We start from the raw sequence: 21,434 nt of genomic DNA, 5'->3' as shown, positions 1-21,434 counted from the left end.
AAGGATCAGAGAGCAAAAGGGCAGAATATGTTTGTCGACATGAATACATTCCGTAAGACTAATCGTAAAACATTCGTTCATCAGGTTGGAGAGGGGTGTTTCTGGTGAGTATTTGGGAGAAGCTTACCTAGACTGACGAAGCCTGTCTCTTGCATTCATTCCGTACACAAGGACAGGCAGTGCGCGAAGCTGTTCGCACAGCTTGAAGTCAAAAGTTGTCGTGGTGTAAAGGAGAGTCGGAGGAGAAAAGTCGAAATTTTGTAGGTCTGCGTGCACGGTCCAGCTTGCGCAACATGGGAAGGTCAGGGCTGACAGACACACGTGACACGAAGCTCGGCTCCGACAGAGCGCAACCTGGGAAAGCGTGCGATCAGCCACCTGTTTGGCTCCCAAGCAAACCGAGCAATCCTCCAAATCGAAACCCCTTCCCTTGCGGCGGCAAACAAATAATAATATATCCGTTACCCGCAAGTCGCGCCGCATACGATGGCTTCATCTAATGGCCCGATGAATTCCCCCTTTGAATTGATCCCCAAGGTCGTCAATAAGAAGAATTACTATACGTTCGTCTCCCCTTCTCTTCCTACTCTTCCCTATGCCCAAGCACATCAGCAATCTGTCTACTTTGCGCCCACGGAACACTTACCACATCTGTCTTTTTGCATCCCTCTCTTCTCAATGTTTGTTGTCTGTTTCATGTAACATGATCCAATGCCCAAAGGAATCTATGAACGGCAAGAGCGGTCGCACGGGTACAATGGTCTGCTCCCTTGACGCGCATTATCGCTGACTTTTATCTCTGTTGTAGTGACTTCTTGAAGCGCGATGAGCAATTCCTCGCATTCCGCCTTCAAGGCGAGGAGAACCGCAATCGCATGATCAAAGCCGCGCGCGACAAGGACCGCGCAATGGCCCAGGCTGCTTCTAATGGAGTTTCGGCTGATGCTGCGCAAGCTGAGATTGACGACGATGCTGCCGAGGACGAAGCTGCTGAAGCTGAAGCCTTTGGCACAAAGACGATTGTCATTCATCCCGGCAGTCGCAATCTACGTATTGGTCTTGCAACAGATGCCCTTCCTAAGACGATTCCCATGGTGATTGCCCGTAAGGCTTCACATGCGGAAGACGAGGAGCCTGGTGCCGAGCCGCGACCAAAGCGCGTTAAGCTGCAGGACGGTACAGCAGAGCCTGCTGGTGAGAGTGCATTCGGCGAAGATGTGCGTTGACCTGCTGCTTCGGACGCCAGAACAATACTGACTTGAAAGCAGTTTGCAAAGGAATATAGTAGCATGGCAGCCGATTTCAAGATCTACCGTCGCAACAACAAACGCAGAGTCTTGCCCAATTCTCGTGAACTGGTCGTCAACTGGAACTCGCGCAATGCTCCGGAAACCATTTCCGAACACAATGATCCTCAGCGTGTTGACTGGACAGAAATTGCGTCATCTGCTCCTGAATACTTCACTGGACATGCAGCTCTGCGGATACCACAGCATTCCAAACCACGGTACAGACTCTACTGGCCACTTAAATGTGGTTGGCTTAACGAACAGGACTATTCGAGCAAATCCAGCCTACTCCGCGACTTCTTTGGCATTATCGAGGAAGCCATCAAGAACGAGCTTCACCTGAATCGTAAGAGAGACTGGGCGCAGTACTCCTGTGTGTTCATCATTCCTGATCTATACGAGAAAGTGTTTGTGACATCCATCCTCGAGGAAATGTTCCGGGATTTTGGTTTTCAGCGTGTTTGCTTCATCCAAGAAAGTCTGGCAGCCACATTCGGAGCTGGATACTCGAGCAGTTGTATCGTTGACGTTGGTGCACAGAAGACTTCTATCTGCTGTGTTGAGGAAGGCATGTGCGTCGAGAACTCTCGCATGAACTTGAAGTTTGGTGGAGAAGATGTCACTGAAACATTCATCAAGATGATGCTTTACGACCACTTTAATTATGCCAACATGGATCTGCTGAGGAGACATGACTACCTGCTTGCAGAGGAGCTCAAGCAAAAGTTCTGTACGCTCGAGGATGCGCATATCAGCGTACAGCTCTATGAGTTCCATCTACGTGCATTCGGCCAAGACACCCGCAAGTACCAGTTTAAGACGTATGATGAAGTCATGCTGGCACCTATGGTACGTATTGAAGCATTTCCGATCCGGACTCTCTGACTAACGTCTTGCAGGGCTTCTTTAGACCAACAATCTTTGACCATTCAGATAAGCTTGCCGGCAGACGCAAGCTCATCGGTCGATCAACTGATACATACGATGATAAGCCTAATGACCCCATGTCACTTGCTCAACTACAGGTCTACAAATACTCGTCCGACAATGTTCCTTCAGCTGTAGCAGAATCAACAAGTACACCAGCACCTGGTGGTGTGCCTGCAACACCCAGCAAACCTTTGAATCTGGACCGCCTAACGCATCTTGCTGACGTAGCGGAGAGTACACCTCGCTCATCTCCTGCAGGATCGCCTGCTCCTGATGACACGGCAACTCCAGTACCAGGAGCTGGAGATGCAACGCCAGCCGTAGCAGGTGCCGGGATCGAAGGTGCACAGCCGGACACTGAGCATGTGCTGCCTGTGATGCCTCTTGATCAAGCAATTGTCACTTGCATCACCGAAGGCGCCAAGGGTGATGAGAAGAAGACGCGCGACTTCTTTGGTGGTATCATGGTGATTGGAGGCGGTAGCAAGACTTACAACTTCAACGTCTATCTCGAGCAAAGACTTCGTGCACTACAGCCAAATTTCCAGAAGGAAATCTTGGTTGGACCCCCACCTAGAGAGCTCGATCCTCAGGTTCTGGTGTGGAAGGGTGGCAGTGTGTTTGGCAAGATGAGAGGCACAAACGACAGCTGGATTGGACAACTCGAGTTTGACAGACTGGGAGCCAGAATCTTGAACCAGAAGTGTATGTGGGCATATTAGTGACAGAAGACGCATGGAAAGCATAGTCAAAGCGCAGAAAGTATGACGAGAACCAGAGCTCGACGCGCGATCAAAAAAACTATCAGCTCTAATGGGTTTTGCCCCTCTCACGATGTTAATACACAAAATCATCTGCGCAGACGATGCAAAAATGCTTGACATCAAGGTGCTCACGCTGACTCTCAAAGTCGGAAAGCGAAAACCGACGAAAAGCGTGTGTGGTGTGCAAGTGTGGGGCATCGGCCGGTCTCGGGGTCGAATTGACGTGACTGTCCGCAAAATAAACCCTGGGACAATTGACTCACACACGCTGCAATTGCTGGGGACTGAGTTATCTTTTGTTCAACTGAGACCGCTATCCTTCCTTCTCTCTCCATCACACACCACTTCCACATCAATCATGTCGTATCCTACTCTACATCTTCGCGCAGAGGTATCTACACGCCCCAACATCTCCAACACTGTTCACATAGCTGACGCTGTCCTCTAGACCAAGCCACTCGAGCACCGCTCAGCGCTGACTCCTACCACGGCCAAGGCCCTGATGGACGAGGGCTACCCCGTCAACATCGAGCGCAGCAGCCTGAGCATCTTCCCCGACTCCGAGTTCGAGAAGGTTGGCGCCAACATGGTGCCCGAGGGCAGCTGGACCGAAGCCCCTACCGATCACATCATTGTCGGTCTCAAGGAGCTTCCCGAAGAGACTTTCCCCCTCAAGCACACACACGTTCAGTTCGCACACTGCTACAAGGGTCAAGGTGGTTGGGAAGAGGTGCTCGCTCGCTTCCCTCGTGGCGGTGGTACACTTTACGACCTTGAGTTCTTGCAAGATGAGCAAGGACGTCGTGTAGCAGCTTTCGGCTTCCACGCTGGTTTCGCTGGCGCTGCATTGGCTGTTCAGGCTTGGGCACACCAGTTGGTTGAGGGTGCTGGCAAGCCTCTGGAAGGTGTCAAGCCTTTCGCCAACGAGGGTCTTTTGGTTGCCGACGTGAAGAAGAGCTTGGAGAAGGGTGAGCACAAGGTTGGCCGTAAGCCCAGAGCTTTGGTCATGGGCGCTCTGGGTCGTTGCGGCAGAGGTGCCGTTGACCTGCTGCAGAAGGTTGGCGTGCCCGACGAGAACATTATCAAGTGGGATATGGCCGAGACACAAAACCGTCCTGGTCCTTACCCTGAGATCCTCGACAGCGACATCTTTGTCAACTGCATCTATCTCTCACAACCTATTCCTCCATTTATCGAGCCCGCTCAGCTCAACTCGGAACAGCGCAAGCTCAGCGTTGTCTGCGATGTCAGCTGCGACACCACCAACCCCCACAACCCCATCCCTATCTACGACATCAACACCACCTTCGACAAGCCCACCGTTCCCGTCAAGGTCACCGCTGGCCCACCGCTGTGCGTCATCTCGATCGACCACTTGCCCTCGCTGCTGCCTCGTGAGGCCTCAGAAGCTTTCAGCGATGCTCTGTTGCCCAGCTTGAAGACACTCAAGGACAGAAAGAGCACAAGAGTGTGGCAGGAGGCCGAGAAGCTGTTTGACGACAAGGTCAAGACTCTTCCTCAGGAGAAGCTGCAGAAGTAGAGTAGCTCTTCGAATCACGCAGCCCCGATTTCGAAGAGTCTTTGGAAAATATATCATGACATGTTTGTATCAGGATTAAAAGTATTAGACTATTCGCACAGATTATCTTTATTGATACCACACCCTTTTGTTTTGGTCAACTCCAACTATAGGACTATAAGTGCACATGTCGACATGATCAACCCTTGTGACCAATTAGCACAACAACAAAGAATACCTTGTTACACAATCGTCCTGCGATGATAGCCCCTGCCCATGTAGTAGGGTCTGTGGCCTCCACCGTACTCCGACTACAGCTGAGAGCAGAACGTAGACTATAGAAAGACACAATTGTTTGGTCAAGTGCAGAAATGTCCACCAAGAGTCGACACGTGTGTGCGTCTTAGTGTATGCTACCTATTTTATTCCCTAATACTACTGTATATTGCTATAGCTACACGCATTAGATTTTTAGTACACGAAGAGGCCTGTTTTTCACTGCAGCCTAGACTATTATTAACTTGACATGGATGCTGCCGGTGATTTGATATATCGTCCAAATGTCGAGCAGGGTGGTATCTTCGACAAGAGTGGACGGCAGCGTCTAGGCGTTTAGCATGCATGATTGGCTCGACCTGGTTGCTTTATCGCGCGCCACGTGCCCGCACTTTCCATGATCGAATTTGCAAGCAAAAGCAAGCTGTCATGGTCGTGCAGCTATCGTCATGCAGCTTTTAGCACGTACGAACAAAGCGCTTCTTTATTTCAAGAAGCATAGAAAACAACTCCACACAGACAATCACCAAAGTGATGTCAGCGTGGCAGACAGGTTGGTAAAATTGTGGATTCAAGTACGACTCAACCGGACGGCACCCCGAGACCGCGGCAGGCTTCGAGTCCTGACTCTTGCGCGGGCAGCTTGAATGACGATGCTGGCGCAGGCCTAGACCCAACTCAAAGGCATCGAGACTGGCCCAAGCTCTGCCATCGTCTTTGAGGGATGCAACATGAGAAAGGCCATCTTGCGCATGGCATTTGGGCTCTCCTAACGACGATGACGACGACGACACTACTCACCATGCCGAACGGAGCCAGCTTGTAGACGACGGAATCGCACTTACCTGAAACCACATTGACACCTGCCATCAACTACTGGATTGCAGCGCCCTACCCCCGACAGACCTCTCTTCCAACGAGCGCTGCCGTTGTCATGTCGCCTTCTGCCCCGGCTGCCTTTGCGGTCAGGTACGATGGCGAAATTGAAGGCGTCAGGGCGCGCGAATTTTACAAGCATGTCAACTCCTATGACTATGCTCAGCGACTCATTTCTAACCTCAAGTCTACAGATACTATGAACCCTTTGACAATCTCATGAGAACAACAAACGAAAAGTTCAACTCTGGCTCTCAAGGCCGCTCCGCCTCTTTCGACGATGCACTCGTTGCTTTCGCCCAATTCATCTGCCTGCGATTGCGCGTTAGCCGCTGTCTCATTTCCTGTTTTGATCGCAACCATCAGTACATTCTGGCTGAAGCCACCCCGACTCTCGACCTCCAGACAAACAAGGCCGAAGACCCCAAGGACGACTTATGGATGGGCTCAGGAATCGAAAAACGGCACTCACAACTGTGCGAGCGCACCCTCGAACTGGCCGACAACAAGCTAAACAACGAGCACGATCGCGTTGTCATAGTCACAAATGTCGCCGAGGACGACTGGTACAACGAGCACAAATCACATACAAACATCCCTCCCAACACTTCATTCTACGGTGGCATCGCCATACGAAGTCCTTATGGCCCTGTAATTGGTGTCATTTCTATCCTTCATGACCAGACGAAAGATGGCCTGAACGATGCCGAAAGGAAATTTCTCGAACATATGGCCGATACCGTCATGTCCCATCTGGATATGGTCAGATCAAAAGAGGAGCATCGTCGAACATCGCAAATGGTTGTCGGCTTGGGCTCCTTTGTAGAAGGCAAGGATCACGTCGATATGAAATTAAACCAGAAGGAAGTCCCCAAAAGCACTGAGGTCGAAAACCAAGGTGATCCACCTGCAACTCCGGGAGCTGCTACCTCAAGACCTTCGGAAATGTCGCATATTCAAGAAGAGAATCCATCTCTGGCCACCGACGGCACTGACAGCGTCAACTTCGAGAATCTTCAAGCTCAAATGTTGTCCACCGACGTCAAGTCTACTTTCCGACGTGCTGCCCACATTATCAAGGATGCCATCGACGTCGAAGGCGTCGTCTTCCTCGATGCCTCTGTTGGAAGCTTTGGCGCTCTGGTACAGTCTGTACCCGCTGCATCTGACGACGACAGCGCTTCTTATTTTACTCGTAATTCCGCCTCCAAAAAGGAATGCCATGTCCTGGGAAGCGCAGGCGAGGTTCCTCCAGGCTTCTCTATTACCGAAGGCTTCTTACACTCCTTCCTGAATCGCTACGGACAAGGAAGAATTTTCAACATCGATCCCAAGGAGCTCGCGATGCATCAGACGAACCCCAGAACACCTGAGGACCTTGAAGACTTTGGTCAAAAAGCAGAGCCTGGAGAGGAGCAGCATTCCGATGACGAGAAACGGGAACAAGTGCGCCAACAAAGAGAGAAAGACATTGCTGATTTGAAACGCATTTTTCCACACGCCCGCTCCCTAGCATTTGTTCCCATGTGGGATGATCACAGGATGCGCTGGTTCTGCGGTGGTATCATATGGTCGAACAAGGCTATACGATTGCTGCACAAAGATTCCGAGTTGAGTTTCCTGCGCGCCTTCGGTATGGCCATTATGTCTGAAGTTGCCAAACTTGATACTGCCATGGCCGATAGGACCAAGTCTGATTTGCTCAATAGCATCAGTCATGAACTTCGTAGTCCACTACATGGCATCTTGGGTAGTATCGAATGTTTAGAGTCGTCAGATCTCGACCCGATGCAACATGGCCTGATTGAGACTGTCGAGACCTGTGGGCGCACACTTCTGGACACCATTAACCACCTTCTCGACTTCAGCAAAATCAACAATTTCACACGCAACAAGTCCAAGCGCCAGAAAGATTCTGAAATACGGGAAGCTGATATCCTGAGTCTCGACTCTACGGTCCATCTGCCTACAATCACTGAAGAAGCTTTAGAAACCGTCTTTGCAGGCTACGCTTCCTCTGCAAGCCACCACGAAGAGTCAAATGCTAGCCAGGCATCCAAACATGTCATGGCGCGCGATCGGGACGTGAAAGTGATTGTTGATATCGAGGCCAAAGACCATGCAAATTGGTTGCTTTGTACCGAAGGAGGCGCGTGGAAGCGCCTGGTCATGAACTTGGTAAGTGGTTTCATCTTCATACGCTTGAAACTGTACTGACAATCTATAGACTGGTAACAGCTTAAAGTACACAAGTGATGGATTCATCTCTGTTCACCTCGCTTCTCAGGAGTTGCCATTGAATGGCGAGGCCTTGAAGAGAAGCCGTGTGACGTTGACCGTCAAGGATACAGGCAGAGGCATGTCCAAGGAATACTTGCAAAACCATCTATTCAGACCATTCGCACAGGAAGATCCTCTCAACCCTGGAGCTGGGCTTGGTCTTTCTATGGTGCAACATATCGTCAGCAACCTCGGTGGTGAGATTTCCGTGGAATCCGAGTTGAACAAGGGTACCGAAATTCGTGTCGAAGTCATTATGATGGAACCAGCACCTAGCCCAGAAGCAAACGACGAAGCCTTCCTCATGACTGAAGCGGCACAGAAACTTCATGGCCTCAAAGCAGCATTCATAGATCCTCCTATGACGGTTGATGGGGAATGTGGGTCTCAACGATCGCTTCGCAAGGCGCTCGACAAGCAATGCTGGGGCTGGTTCAAGATGGAGTTCAATATCGTCAGTGGAGTAGATGAAGTTGGAGGTGCAGCGGTAGTACTAACAACCTGTCAAAACTTGCCAGCGGTTAAAGACCAGCTGATGGAGCTCAATAAACCAGTCATAGTACTTTGTGACAGCAACAACCGGCTCCGACAGGTTTATCACGACAATGAGACACTGCGAAGAGCAGTGACGACTGAGTTTATTGCACAACCTTATGGACCTCGCAAATTTGCACGCGCGTTTGTTTCGTGCAAAGAGCAACAATCACCACGGATGGAAGAGGTTGTCTTGTACCGAGACACGGAGCTGCCAACGCTGCCGAGTATACTCCTCCCTGATGCTCGAGAAGAAAATCACAAAGGACCATCGCTCTCGCGCGAGCCAACACCATTCCGAACAGCACGAAGTCAGAGCAGAGGAGCCGAGGAACCTAAGGAGGCGGCAGAGCAGGAAGATGAGCCCAAACCACTACGACTGCTTCTCGTTGACGACAACAAGATCAATCTCCAGTTGCTGGTCCGGTACTGCAAGTCGAAAAAACACGACTACGTTACGGCCGAAGATGGTGTCGAAGCAGTAGAAGCATTTTGCTCGCATCAACAAGATGCAACGACCAAATTCGATTTCATCTGTATGGATATCTCTATGCCGAGAATGGATGGCTTAGAAGCTACAAGGAGGATCCGCTCGTTTGAACAGAGTCATGGCATGCAAGCGAGTAAGGTCATTGCATTGACGGGATTGGCGAGTGCAGAAGCACAACAAGAAGCATTTACTTCTGGAGTGGATCAATTCATGACCAAGCCTGTGCGATTAAAAGAGTTGGGTGAGGTTTTGGCTGGCAGACGATGAATATCATTCTTAACGACAGCATTTTATTTGCGATCATGTGGCACGATGAACGGTAAGATAGGGCAGGGTAGGAATGACAGATGTCACTCGGACGGATTGTGGACAACAGAAAACGGTCGAGTCATTTGAAGTTTTGCATACGAAAGGTATAGCAGTTGGAAGATACCCGAGGATGTCCTTGAATGATGGGAAACGGTTGTGGACGGATTCCTCAGGGGAGATGTTTATTGAGGGTGTATGAACGGGTGCAATCAGCCCTATTACAGTAACTTACCTACGGACCTGTCTCCCAGCAGTTTGGATAAACCAACAAATCGAGATGAGGTTTAGCAAATTAATATACTTGATGTTACGAAATGATGAAAAATTGCGAATTATGAGCGAGATTGTGCTGACGTGCTATGGATCGAAGCAATCGTAGACACAAGAACAAGAAGATGTTTGACAGCAATCACAATCGGGAAGAAAGGCGTTTGCATGTCTGGTTGAGTTGCGGGAGCAGCCGTCTTCACTCTTTCGCTCTCGGGATTTTGTTTGGTGGAAAGGAAGGAGCAGGCTTGACGGCTTGCGGGAGGCTTGATTGATTTTATTTGATGAAGTTGTTGGTTCGGAAATTCGAATTGCAAAGTTGAATGATAATGCGGGTCTTGGCTGGCGGGCTGTGTGGAAATTGCGTTAAAGGTGGTGTGGAACCAATGGGAAACGTCACTTTTTAGGTTCATAATTGAGTGTTTCAGTTTGGCAGGCCTGGTGAGGAAGAGGTATGGTGCCAGTTTTGGTGGACTGAAGGCCGGTGTTTTGATGGTCTGTGGATGCTCGGCCTAAGTTGTGTGTTGGATGTTGGTCTTGGTTGTTGCAAGTTGCTAGAGCTTCGCTGACGATCGTTTTGCATGGCTTTGCTTTCTCTTCTCTCATTCAGCTTCAATCTACCCAGCAAACACAACAAGACACAACAACGCCAATACGACAAAACCCCAATTTGGATGCTCGATGCCCGGAGCTTCGGTCGACAGCGCTTATACGAAACACAACCATGAGTCCAAGTGCTCTCCTAAAATTCGTATAGACAGTATTGCAATTGCAGAAGCAGCAGCATGAGTCGAACCATGGCTCCCACGGCTTCCATCAATGCCGTCCTCGCCAACCAGCATTACCACGCCCAGCAAAAGCAGCGACAGAATACGCCCGAGTCGCCCGTCTCTCCCTCGCAACCTACGACGCCGCAGTTTTCATGGCCGCGCAGAGTCCGCAGTCCTGAACCTCATCTCCCGCTGCGCAAGGCTTCGCCCGAACGCCTGCGACAGAGGATGCCCAGTTTGCCTACCACAAAGACTAGACAGAAACCTGCCAATTTGTTCATCACCACTGATGCTGGTAAAGAGGCTTTGAAACCTGCGACTGCTGGCAGCGTCGCCCCGCCGCATAGCTCGAGGGTTAATGTCAAGAGCAACAACTGGTGGGAGAATACCGACGATGAGAAGAGTCCTGCTCGCCAACGCAACTTTTCCAATGTCGAGCCTCGTTCGCGGCCTCGTGAGTTGTCGATTGCAGACGCTACCCTCAAGCGACAGGGGAGTTGGCCGCTGGAAGACAATAGCCCGGTCTCGATGCCTGTGCCTGAAATGGACCGTAACGAAACTCGCACCAGCTATCGCTCGCAAATGACATCGACAAGCAGCCACATGGACTCGACTTCAGGGACAGCACGCAGCAGCATTGCAACAGCCGACAGCTCTGTTTCGGACTGTGTCAAAGTTGACTATGTCGACGATGAGGATGACGCAGACGACAACATGTCGCGATACGAAGAAGAATTGTTGGACATGTACATTGCTGGTTTTGGCACACCTGTCAACCTCAGTGTCGACTTGCGTGAGTCGATGCGAAAGTCGATGCGTTTGAGTATGGCAAACTCTCGCACAAACAGTTTCCTGCATGCTCCCAAGAGCTCTGTAGATACGCTGGGTGTGCGTCCTGGCACGTCGCCGTCTGGGAGCGAGGTGGGTGGTGGCTCGCATAGACGCAGTCATTCTGCCAGCATGGTTGATCGGAAGAGTATCCTTGCAGATGCCAATCTTACTCCCTTCGACAGGAACAACAAGCCTACACTCTCGCACAGCAGGACTTCCACTCAGATCTTGTCTGGCCGCGACTTGCCTTCCGAACCGCTGTCTGCTCCACCACCTACCGTCGAACCTTCTCCCGTCCTCTCTCCCATTCTCGGCTCACCCGTGAGCACCAGCATTCCTTTGCCTCCTTCGAAACCCGTTCCTCGCGATCGCTATGGCTTCAAGAAGACATCTCTCCATATCGCTGTTGAAGATTATGACGCCTGGGAAAAAGAGTACAATCTCCATCTCGAAAGAAGACGGAATAAATGGAATATCTTGATGAGACAATTTGGATACACCACGGAGCATCCCACACGCTTCCCTACCAAATCCGAAAAGATCAAGAGATATGTGCGGAAGGGGATACCACCAGACTGGCGAGGTGCTGCTTGGTTCTGGTATGCTGGCGGTCCCAAGAAGTTGGCTGAAGATCCTGGGTTATACTGGAATTTGCTCAAGAAGGTCAATCAAGGCGCCCTGAGTGACAACGACCGCGAGCATATCGAACGCGATCTCAACCGTACTTTTCCGGATAACGACCGCTTTAAACCTGACAACCGACCTACAACATCAGAACAGAGCCGCGGGATTGGCGAGACCGAGAATGAGACTTCCATGATCAAGGCTCTGAGACGAGTATTGCAAGCTTTTGCTGTTCACAACCCGAGTATAGGATATTGTCAGAGTCTAAACTTTATCGCCGGCCTCTTACTCTTATTCCTCAACGAAGACGAAGAAAAGGCATTTATCCTCTTGAACGTCGTCACCACCGAACATCTCCCCGGTACCCATGGCGTAGCACTGGAAGGCGCAAACATCGACATCGCTGTCCTCATGACCTCAATCAAAGAATCTCTGCCTGCCATCTGGGCGAAACTCGACGATAAACCTGGTACACCAGCCGCAGGAGGCGTACCTCGTTTACCTACCGTCAGTCTAGCAACAACAGCATGGTTCATGTCTCTTTTCGTCGGCACCTTACCCATTGAATGCGTTTTGAGAGTGTGGGACTGCCTCTTCTTCGAAGGCAGCAAAACTTTATTCCGCGTCGCCCTCGCCATCTTCAAGCAATCCGAACAAACCATCAAAGCCGTCTCTGATCCTATGGAAATCTTCCAACTTGTGCAGAGTTTGCCGAGGGGAATGCTTGATGCAAACGCACTTATGGAGACTTGTTTCCGCAAGAGAGGGGGGTTTGGAGGTTTGAGTCAGGATGTTGTGGAGAAGAGGAGGGAGGAAGGGAGGGTTGCTACTAGGAATGGACGCACGTTGACGGTTAGCGAGGGGACGGGGAGGGGCAGAGGGGGAGGGGAAGGGCAAGGGGATAGTGGGGTGGGAAGGAGGAGTTTTATGAGGGCGAAGAGTAAGACTAGGTTTTCAAGGCGGCAGACTAAGGGGGCGTAGATGAGATGAGAGAGTCGCTCTGTGTCCCTTGGAAGCTGTTTGGGAGCTGCCCGGAGAGCTGTTTTTGGAAGCTGCTTGGACAGATCTTACTTTCTTGGATGGAGACATGGTTCTCTATCTTGTTTTCTTCTCGTCTTTTTTGACACTTTTTTTTTGGTCATCAATTTTGTGGATATTACATATTTTTCTTCTTTTCTTCTTACTTTCTTTTTGGCATTGGCGTTTTTTCTTTGGCCGTATGCTCAGGCTTTGTTTTCATCTTCAAGGCAAAATGTCTAATCAAGACTCATCACATTGATCTTTGTTCTTGACCTTTTTCTCCGCTGTCTATGCCAAACACCCAATGAACCCGAGCTTCTCACTTTGACTATTTTCTCACTTGCTCACTTGCCCCTTTCCCGCACTTCTTGACTCCTCACTTTCTTCTCCACCCTGCTAGGCTTAGTTGAATAGCTGTTTTCCTCTTCCTAGCTTCTGACGTTATTCTCTTGCTTGTTTAATGACTCCTTCTTCTCTCGATTCTTTGAACTCGTTCTTCAATTTTAGTAGCGGCTTTGCTTAAGTCTAATTAGGCATCTCTTTACTCTAGACAAGGATATCAGTATGTATCTACTCTAATCACTTAGGTCAATGAAAAAAAGACAGGCTCATAAGCAAAACTACAATGGACACTTTCCCAAATGACGATGACTGCCGAAAAGGGATTTTGTGCTTCTTCGAAATCAGGAGTACGTGTGTTTTTTTCAGCACAATGGAGAGAGTAGAAGGGCAGGAAGAAAGAGGAGGACCTGAACATCTCCTGTCCAGGCACGCGAAGCAGAGAAAATCTGTGTCAGTAGTAAACAAACGCTCTTTTGTTGTGGCCGGAGGTGTGTCTTGGCGAGAAGAAGGATAATGATCATTAGGTCTGATAACATCTTCGTAGCTAACACCTTCTCGATGTGTCGCATCTCTAAAGCTATTGGTCTGGGCAGTTTCTGGCCCTGGAGAGCATGATTCTCTGCATGCATAGCCCTCTATCTTCCCTACCTTCTCATTCTCACAGCAACTCTTCCAAAGCCTTGTGCATATCACTCATCGACCTTGTCTTCCTAACCGGTGCCTTAACAGCAGTCTTATCCCTACTCAAACTCTTGAGGAACTTCTCCTTATTCCCACCGCTCAAATTCAAATGCTCGGCTACAGTAGTAGCAGGTGTCTGTGCCAACCACTGCTCAGTACTGAAATCTTCAAATTTGCTCGCGCGGAACATTTCCAGCATTTCTACGGGCTCGGAGCCGATGTTTTCGACGTAGTGGGCGTTGTTCTTGGGAACGATACCGACATCGCCGGCTTGGTAGTTGAATGTTCGTGCATTACCTGAGGCGGCGAAGATGGTTACTCGAGCGTGGCCGCGGAGGAAGAAGGACCATTCGTCGGCGTTGGGGTGCCAGTGCATTTCCCTCAGACAACCAGGATTGATAATGACATGAGCCGCTGCTGTCGTCTTGGAAATAGGAAAATTGGAGGTATCTGTGATGCGTACTTCACCTCCTGGAAACTTCTTTGGTGTTTGTTCGAGCATACGATGGGTAAATCTGTGTTTCGAAGGTGTGCCCACGCTTTTACGATCAGACTCTAGAGATCCAGGAATGGTGCCTTGGAAAATGTATTTCTCCTTTTCGGAAAGCGAATCAAAGATTTTCTCATCCACGCGAAAGTTTTTCGCTAAGATTGATTTGGGCGTTCGTGCAATGTAATCGGTAAGCAAGAATGTGCTATCCTCGGAAAAGTTTCCATCATCGAATATGAGTAGAAATTCTACACCTTCTTTGCCTGTTCCCTGAATACCATGGGGGAAACCGGTAGGGAAGTACCATAAGTCGCCTTCGGAGAGGTCGTCGATGTAGGAGCCGCCTTCGAGGTCGAGGACACTGATGCGGCAGGTGCCTTTGATGATGTATGCCCATTCGGATTCGTTGTGCCAGTGAAGTTCGCGGTAGACGCCGGGACCGAGGCGCATGTTTACGCCTGCGAGTTCTTTGGAGGTGGGGAGTTCGCGGACGGTGGTTTCTCTTGCCCAGCCGCCTTCTTCAAGACGGACGTGCGAGTCTGTGAAGGACCTGTGAGGAGGAAGTTAGTAAGGGAATCGATGGTCTAAGCGGTAGGTTGGTACGGACCACTTCATGTTGGGCATCTTGCCATGGTCGGTTTCCGGAGGGCATACAGTGTCTGGTTCCTGACGCATGCGGTCTGGGTTCTGTGGTCCAAGGATATCATTGCCTTTCTTGCCGCGTCGAGGCATGGGACTGTGATTTTCTTGTCAGTGATGGATATTAAAATTGATCATTGCAGCACTGACACCGAGTCTTCTCCATGCTCCACCTTCTCAAAAGCATCAAGAGCTTCGAGCAGCTTCAAGCTAGCAGCTCGTCTTTCTTCGAGGACGCTCTTTGGGAATTTGGTCATTGTGGATGGTCAATTGTGTCAATGTCGATTGAAGCCAAGCTTCAAAAAGAGCATTGAAAGTGGTGTAAATACTCTTGACGGGATCTTCAGAATGATGACTTGATAATGCTGTCAACATGAACGTTGTGCTTGATCTGCCGGTTATTGGTCTAAGGTGAGTACGTCATGAAAACTTGCGGGGAAGCCGCGAATGCATGTTCGGGGTTCAGTTCCGGGTCTTGACACCTTCCTTTTCTTCTTTTCTTATGCTAGATCGACGAGAAGAGACGAAGCATTCAGCAAGAGATAGAACCAATTGAAAGACATAATCATTTTGCCGGTTCGAAGATTCGTGTCGCCGTACGAGACTGTTTCTTGAGTCCATGCGCCATCAAGGTAGGCGAAGCTTGAGGATGGAAGGGCCAAGGGAGAACAAGTGCCTTCCAGCACATCCACTACGCTGAGTCAATCATGAATACAGCAAACATGTATCAAGAATGATTGCCGTAGCTTCCATGGCCCGTATTCTGTTATACGGATGTCCTCGCAGATGTCACGTCCACGAAATATTATCTTGTCGGCAGTTGTGGGCTTGTTTTTTTCTGTGACACTGATGACGATGGTGCACGGACGCAAAATTGTCTCTGGCAAAATCAATGACCAGCATCATCCTTTCAGCTTCTTGAGCATACTCGTACAACAACCATGCCGGACCTCGAGGATAACCAAGAGCAAGGAAAGAGCCATATGAGCTCGCTGCGGGATCACTTTGACGCAGAACTTACCGAATCATGGGGTGACTCGATCCTAATCGCCAGTAGCTTCATTACTGGTCTACTGGACTCGGCGGTATTCAATGTGTGGAACTGCTTCGTTTCGATGCAGACGGGTGAGATATGTAATCCGTATCAAACAATCCTTGCGACTCACATTAGCAGGTAATACACTTTACCTCGGTCTTGGTGTTTCTGGGCAACCCAAATCATCACCATGGCGCTGGGCGAAATCGGGAATGTCCATCCTCTCATTTGTTATGGGCGCATTCATATTCAGCCGCTTCATGAGATATCTTGGACCTCTTCGTCGAAGTACTTTGGTCTACTCTTGGTTGATCCAGGCTGTATTGATATATGTTTGCGCCGCCCTCGAAGATACTGGTGTTGTTCCGAACAATGCAGGAGACGTCTTGCCCGACAACTTCATCGTCCTTCTGCCATTGGGCCTGCTATCGGTGCAATCCGCCGGCCAAATGGCCATGTCAAGAATTCTTGGTTATGGAGAAGTCACCAGCGTCGTCCTAACAAGCTCATACTTTGATTTTGCTTTTGACGACAAAGTCTTTGATGGACCAACTCGTAACGTTAAACGCAACCGCCGACTAGGAAGCATGATCATGGTGGTTTTAGGTGCTATTACCGGCGGCTTTTTGACCCAGGATGAGGATATCTCAAAGGTTTTGTGGTTTGCAGGATCGCTCAAAGTCGCAATCGCAATCTTATGGATCTTCTGGAAGTCGAAGGGATCGGTTAGATTGGATTGATGGAAGCCCACGTGGCTCTCGCACGCGGTAGAGAGGTTGACAGATTCTATCAGAGTGAGAGATTGGCAGTCGTATTGGTGTTCGTCCATATCCGGCCCGACATGACTTTGAAGCTTATCCAGCAACATGGGCATAAGCCCTAATCGTCAACAATCTCATGTCTCCTTGCCCGGTCTCGTATCAGTGTCCATGAAGAGTCCCATTTGTGCAGAGTATGTGCGTACAAGCAGCATCTTGTCGTGTCGTGAAGCTGCTTTTCAGCTCGGCTGAACCTGCAGAACCAAAGATTGTCAATTAATTGTCAGCGTCGTGACTGAGTCGTATATGCCCGAGTGCAATGCACGCCATCCCGATGTTCGCGCAAGTCGATCATCAATATAATCTCCAGATCATCTACGTTATTTGGGTAGATCCCTCGCTACGAGATGACTTTGATCAACTGCCGCTGCCAGCTGGTCAGAATCCCGGAGTGGGTTCCTGTATGACATGTCTGATCATCAGAATGCGATGTTCTTTTGCTTATAAATGGGGAAGAAGTGACTTGTTTGCTTATGCTAGCATCAGGGAGACACAACTTCGGAAGCAGCGGCGTGGCCAAAAAGAGCAATAGGCTATCGAGTTCCGGAAGGCACTATCCTGCTCGTTGAGAGTGTTCGGCTCTTCTATGACTACGATGTAAGAGTCTGCAACGCATGGGGAAGTCGCGAGAAGGTGACTTGTCTTCCTTGATTCGCGCCGTGGATGCGCATTTCAATTCAGCGATTTGACTTTGACAGAAGATTAGATCATCTCGGCATTCCTGTCAAGATCACACAGCGCAAATTCGATCGCGCGATTATATGAAAGACATCACTCCACGTCAGCTCAAAGAATCATATGCAGCTGCTTCGTACGTAGCGGACGGAATCCCATGGCGTTGTCTCATCCTCCTGCACATTTATCCACCGCGTTGTTCGGTAGAGAGAGGGGAGTAAAGTGTGAGACAGGGTCGGTAGGGCAGTACGGCAAAAGTCAAAGGTTTGGTTTGGCAAAAAAGCCACCAACGCCGCGGCCCACTCAAACGAATCGGTCCCTCGAGACCCTCTCTCTAGTCTTCGCTTATGGAAACACCAGACAAGGTCGCTTTCAGTTGCCTACGTTCTGTGATATCTTGCGAGCTTACATGCAAGAGTATCTCCACTGCTTGTGCTTGGTGGTTTTTCATGACATTATGTCGGCAATTCAGCGCTAAATCTATGAATAGGCCGAGCGACCGAGATGATCTACAAGGGGGATCTGCGAGACTAACGTCTGTGACCTTCGACTGGACGAGATGGATACCATGTATGCCATTTTTGTTGTCTCAGAGTCACTTTATTACAAAGTCTGAAGTCTCAAGAATGGCGACAAAGACCTGGAATAGGTACGGGGTTCGAATCGACTCCGAGACGAGTATCAGCAGTTGCTCGATGGCGTACGGACCTCACGCTGTTCACAACGCCTCTGCATGGCCAACAGATGCCCAACAGGTACACGGGTTGAGAACATGGCCGATCTTGTGCTTGGCGTTGTACTGATCAAGCCGTCCGAGCGCTTGCACGCACTCTAAATCGACTCCTCTGTGGGGAGAGAGAAAAACGAATCCTTCCGCTCGCTCGCTCGCGCCCTACTCCTAGCTCCCATCCCGAGTTTTCCGAAACAAATGAGAGAACGCGAGCCTTGCCAGAACGATCCCGATGTGCTTCTCAAGAAGGCAGGTAATGTATTTGTCGAAGTGTTGATCATTTCTCTTATGCGAGTGCCATGCGAAGCTATTGCTTCAACATCGACAAAACCTTCCTCTCTGATCTGCGAGTTTTGTACCTGCTTACACGAGGTCACCATGCATGAACCGTCGTCTTGCAGAAAGCGTTCTCCATCTACAAACGGTCGAACAACAGACCCTCGCAGTTGAATCGTAGAAGCTCACTCAAGTCTCACTCCCATTCACCCCTTCAGCATTCCAAGCAGAGGTTTCACTTCGAAACACGAGTTAGCGTTGAAAACCTGACTGAAGTCATTCAGTCAGAACTCAACGGGTCCAGCCATGATACGAGTCAGCTCACTGGATGAATTCGGATCTTTCTTGCCGCCGTACCTGAACGCCATCTTTCTCGAACGGCACGGGCTGGTCCTGCAAAAGGTTAGGTCCCGTCCCTAGAGGTCCCATACCTTTGACTTTCTTTGCCAAAATAGTGCCCCATTTGCATGTCGTGCACTGTCTAATTTCGAAACATCATCGGGATCCATTATTACCACGCCAAGTTTGTCTGCATAGGGCTCATACGGCAGGTGCAGACTGGAGAGTATTGTCTCACCTTGCAATTTGAGATCTCAAGCACCTGCCAAGGAAGTCTGTGAGTACATCGTCAGTGGTATGGGGCCCGTCCGTGATGAGCCTATGCTACTGTGAGTATGGTACACAGCCTCGAGGTGGACATTGCTCCACGGACGAGAACGATGGGGTCCCAAAATGGTTGCATCACTCAGATCGGGAAGCAAAACATCCAGTCAGCTGTAAGTAGACGCTGTAGAGGTGAGTTTGGTATAAGAATCACCATCTCCCACCACTACCGAACACCTTCTCATCACTATCTTCCGCTTTCTTTTCTCATCTACCTGTTCCTTCTTTCCATCAGGTATCATTCCAAAGATGCGTTCTACCGCCTTTGCTTTGGCCGCCGTTGCTGGCATGGCCGCTGCCTCTCCCATGCCCCAAGACCTTGACTTCTCCATGCTGGACTCTGCTCCTGAGGTCGCTACTGGCCCTACTGGTGTCGCCGTTGTCGAGGAGGCTTCCATTGCTAGCACTGTTGCCGTCAGCACTGTTGCTACTGCCAGCGCTACTTCCACTGCTGGCGCCAAGCGTGACCTTGAGAAGCGCACTTTCGGCCTCTTGAACCCCTGGTACTTCTACAAGGGTCTCGAGTGTGAGATCTTCCACAACTGTGGCAGCCAGGGCAGCTCCCAGCAGGGCTGGGGCTGCGGCAAGCCCACCCAGCCCAGCGCTACCTGGTCTGTAATCACCACCTCTGCTGCTCCCACCAACCTTCCCGCCTACTCTTACAGCACTTCCGCTGGCTCTTCTACCGCTGATGCCGTCACTGGCTCGTCCTCCGCTGCTGCCTCGACCTCCAGCTCGGCTGCTGCCACTAAAACTCAATCTCCAAGCACTACTGCTGATTCTAGTGCCCCCTGCCCTACCACACCCGAGGAGGGCACTTATTGTGGCTTCATAAACCCAGAGGACGCGTGTGCCCCTCAGCCTGCAAGTTTTCACTTATTCCGGTCTTCTCGAATCTTTGATTTGCTAACTATTTTATAGGGTGGTTACGGTCCTCAGGTCCAGCCTGACACTGTTGATGCTTTCTACTCATACGCTCCTTTCCACTCCATGGCATCTGCTGCCCCCACTGTTGTACCCAGCTCGGACAAGACTCAGTACACTCAGGTCTTCAAGGACTTGGACGCCGCAGTCTCTGCCAACTCTTACATTGGTCTTTACACCCTGACCTCTTACAACGCCCAGGAGTGTGCTGCCAAGTGTGATGACACCGACCTCTGCACTTCGTTCAACATCTACATTGAGCGTGACCCCAGCCTTGCCCCTGCCAACAACGACAACACCACCTACACTCCCTGGGAGACTTACTGCCCTAACCCCTCTTCCATCACCAACTACAAGTGCACTCTCTGGGGATCTACTCTCTCTGCCGACCTCGCCACCAACAAGGGCGACTACCGCGAGCAGTTCCAGACTGTCATCACTGGTTCCGATGCCTATGACAAGACCAACGTCACTACTCCTTCCTGCTCGGTCCCTGCTGCCCCTGCCAGCACATCCGCCATCTCTTCCTCAGTTGTCTCTCCCTCCAAGCCCACCGGACCTGCCGCTCCCCCCGCTGGTGGCCCCGGCCCCAAGAAGCCCACCCTGAAGCCCGGCCAGAACTGCGGTCCCAAGGCCATCTCCGCTCCCAAGTACCACATGGGCAGCAAGTTCATCCCCGGCCCCTTCAACCCCCAGGTCTGCGCCAACTACGCCATTGAGCAGAACACCTTCAACCGCAACGCCGCCGTCAAGGCCGGCAAGCACAGCTACACTCCTTGCAAGATGTTCAACTCTTACTTCTTGCACAAGGACAACAAGCCTTTCGGTACTTACTGCTCGCTTTACGGCGCTGCTCTTGACCACAACAAGTACGCCACTTTCGGTGGTAGCGGCTCTTACAAGACTCACCAGTCTTGGACTTTCGAGTTTGAGTTTGATGTTGAGTACACCAGATGTTAAATCATTTGAGAGGGTGTTTTTCGTTCCCTGAAACATGGAACGGTCGAAGAGGATGAAAAGTCACGGAGAACTAATTACTATCATTAATATTCACAAAACACGTCCTTGATGGAGTGTACTCCGAAGGAAAGAAGACAGAGGGATAAAGGAACAGAACTATCATTAATATCACGATTCCCTGTAAAAAGATTAGCATTCTATCAGCGAGATTTACGAATCAATTCATTTTTTTTTTTTTTTTTTATCAAAATATGCTTGCCTCCAGTGTACCGCTTTTTCTTTTCTTCCAAGAGAAGGGAAAGAAAGAAAGAAAGAAAAAAAGAAAAGAAAAAACAGAAGGAGGAAAAAAGAAAAAAGAAAACAAATCACCGTTCTTGCCGGCTCGCCAAGCAAATGCGACCAGAAAGTTTGCACCTCGGCA

The 21,434-nt window shown here is 50.1% G+C and overlaps 7 protein-coding genes across 7 annotated transcripts; 6 read left to right on the top strand and 1 right to left on the bottom strand.

Moving 5' to 3' along the window:
* Positions 1-507: 507 nt before the first annotated feature.
* On the top strand, positions 508-2,941 carry M437DRAFT_41217 (chromatin remodeling complex subunit; the record flags this gene model as incomplete). Its single annotated transcript, XM_041020341.1, has 4 exons — positions 508-563; positions 809-1,217; positions 1,269-2,138; positions 2,189-2,941. 4 exons carry the CDS (start codon positions 508-510, stop codon positions 2,939-2,941), a joined length of 2,088 nt encoding a protein of 695 aa, XP_040883062.1.
* Positions 2,942-3,341: 400 nt separating this feature from the next.
* On the top strand, positions 3,342-4,523 carry M437DRAFT_41085 (uncharacterized protein; the record flags this gene model as incomplete). Its single annotated transcript, XM_041020315.1, has 2 exons — positions 3,342-3,374; positions 3,432-4,523. The coding sequence occupies 2 exons, from the start codon at positions 3,342-3,344 to the stop codon at positions 4,521-4,523; spliced, it is 1,125 nt and encodes a 374-aa protein (XP_040883061.1).
* Positions 4,524-5,873: 1,350 nt separating this feature from the next.
* Positions 5,874-9,225, top strand: M437DRAFT_72861 (uncharacterized protein; the record flags this gene model as incomplete). The annotated part of the gene is made up of 2 exons (XM_041025921.1): positions 5,874-7,832; positions 7,882-9,225. 2 exons carry the CDS (start codon positions 5,874-5,876, stop codon positions 9,223-9,225), a joined length of 3,303 nt encoding a protein of 1,100 aa, XP_040883060.1.
* Positions 9,226-11,264: 2,039 nt separating this feature from the next.
* M437DRAFT_40906 (RabGAP/TBC) lies at positions 11,265-12,740 on the top strand (the record flags this gene model as incomplete). Its single annotated transcript, XM_041020275.1, has 1 exon — positions 11,265-12,740. One exon carries the CDS (start codon positions 11,265-11,267, stop codon positions 12,738-12,740), a length of 1,476 nt encoding a protein of 491 aa, XP_040883059.1.
* A 1,039-nt stretch (positions 12,741-13,779) lies between these two features.
* M437DRAFT_72858 (oxalate decarboxylase family bicupin) lies at positions 13,780-15,188 on the bottom strand (the record flags this gene model as incomplete). The annotated part of the gene is made up of 3 exons (XM_041025920.1): positions 13,780-14,842; positions 14,900-15,028; positions 15,082-15,188. The coding sequence occupies 3 exons, from the start codon at positions 15,186-15,188 to the stop codon at positions 13,780-13,782; spliced, it is 1,299 nt and encodes a 432-aa protein (XP_040883058.1).
* A 684-nt stretch (positions 15,189-15,872) lies between these two features.
* Positions 15,873-16,707, top strand: M437DRAFT_40533 (DUF1275 domain protein; the record flags this gene model as incomplete). The annotated part of the gene is made up of 2 exons (XM_041020211.1): positions 15,873-16,056; positions 16,103-16,707. The coding sequence occupies 2 exons, from the start codon at positions 15,873-15,875 to the stop codon at positions 16,705-16,707; spliced, it is 789 nt and encodes a 262-aa protein (XP_040883057.1).
* A 2,671-nt stretch (positions 16,708-19,378) lies between these two features.
* Positions 19,379-21,013, top strand: M437DRAFT_63560 (uncharacterized protein; the record flags this gene model as incomplete). Its single annotated transcript, XM_041024278.1, has 2 exons — positions 19,379-19,977; positions 20,152-21,013. The coding sequence occupies 2 exons, from the start codon at positions 19,379-19,381 to the stop codon at positions 21,011-21,013; spliced, it is 1,461 nt and encodes a 486-aa protein (XP_040883056.1).
* Between the last annotated feature and the right edge of the window lie 421 nt (positions 21,014-21,434).

Source organism: Aureobasidium melanogenum (genome assembly GCF_000721775.1).
Source record: "Aureobasidium melanogenum CBS 110374 unplaced genomic scaffold scaffold_3, whole genome shotgun sequence".
Classification (NCBI taxonomy): domain Eukaryota; kingdom Fungi; phylum Ascomycota; class Dothideomycetes; order Dothideales; family Saccotheciaceae; genus Aureobasidium; species Aureobasidium melanogenum.
Note: the sequence above shows the minus strand (reverse complement) of the source record. Positions and strands in the feature narration are given on the sequence as shown.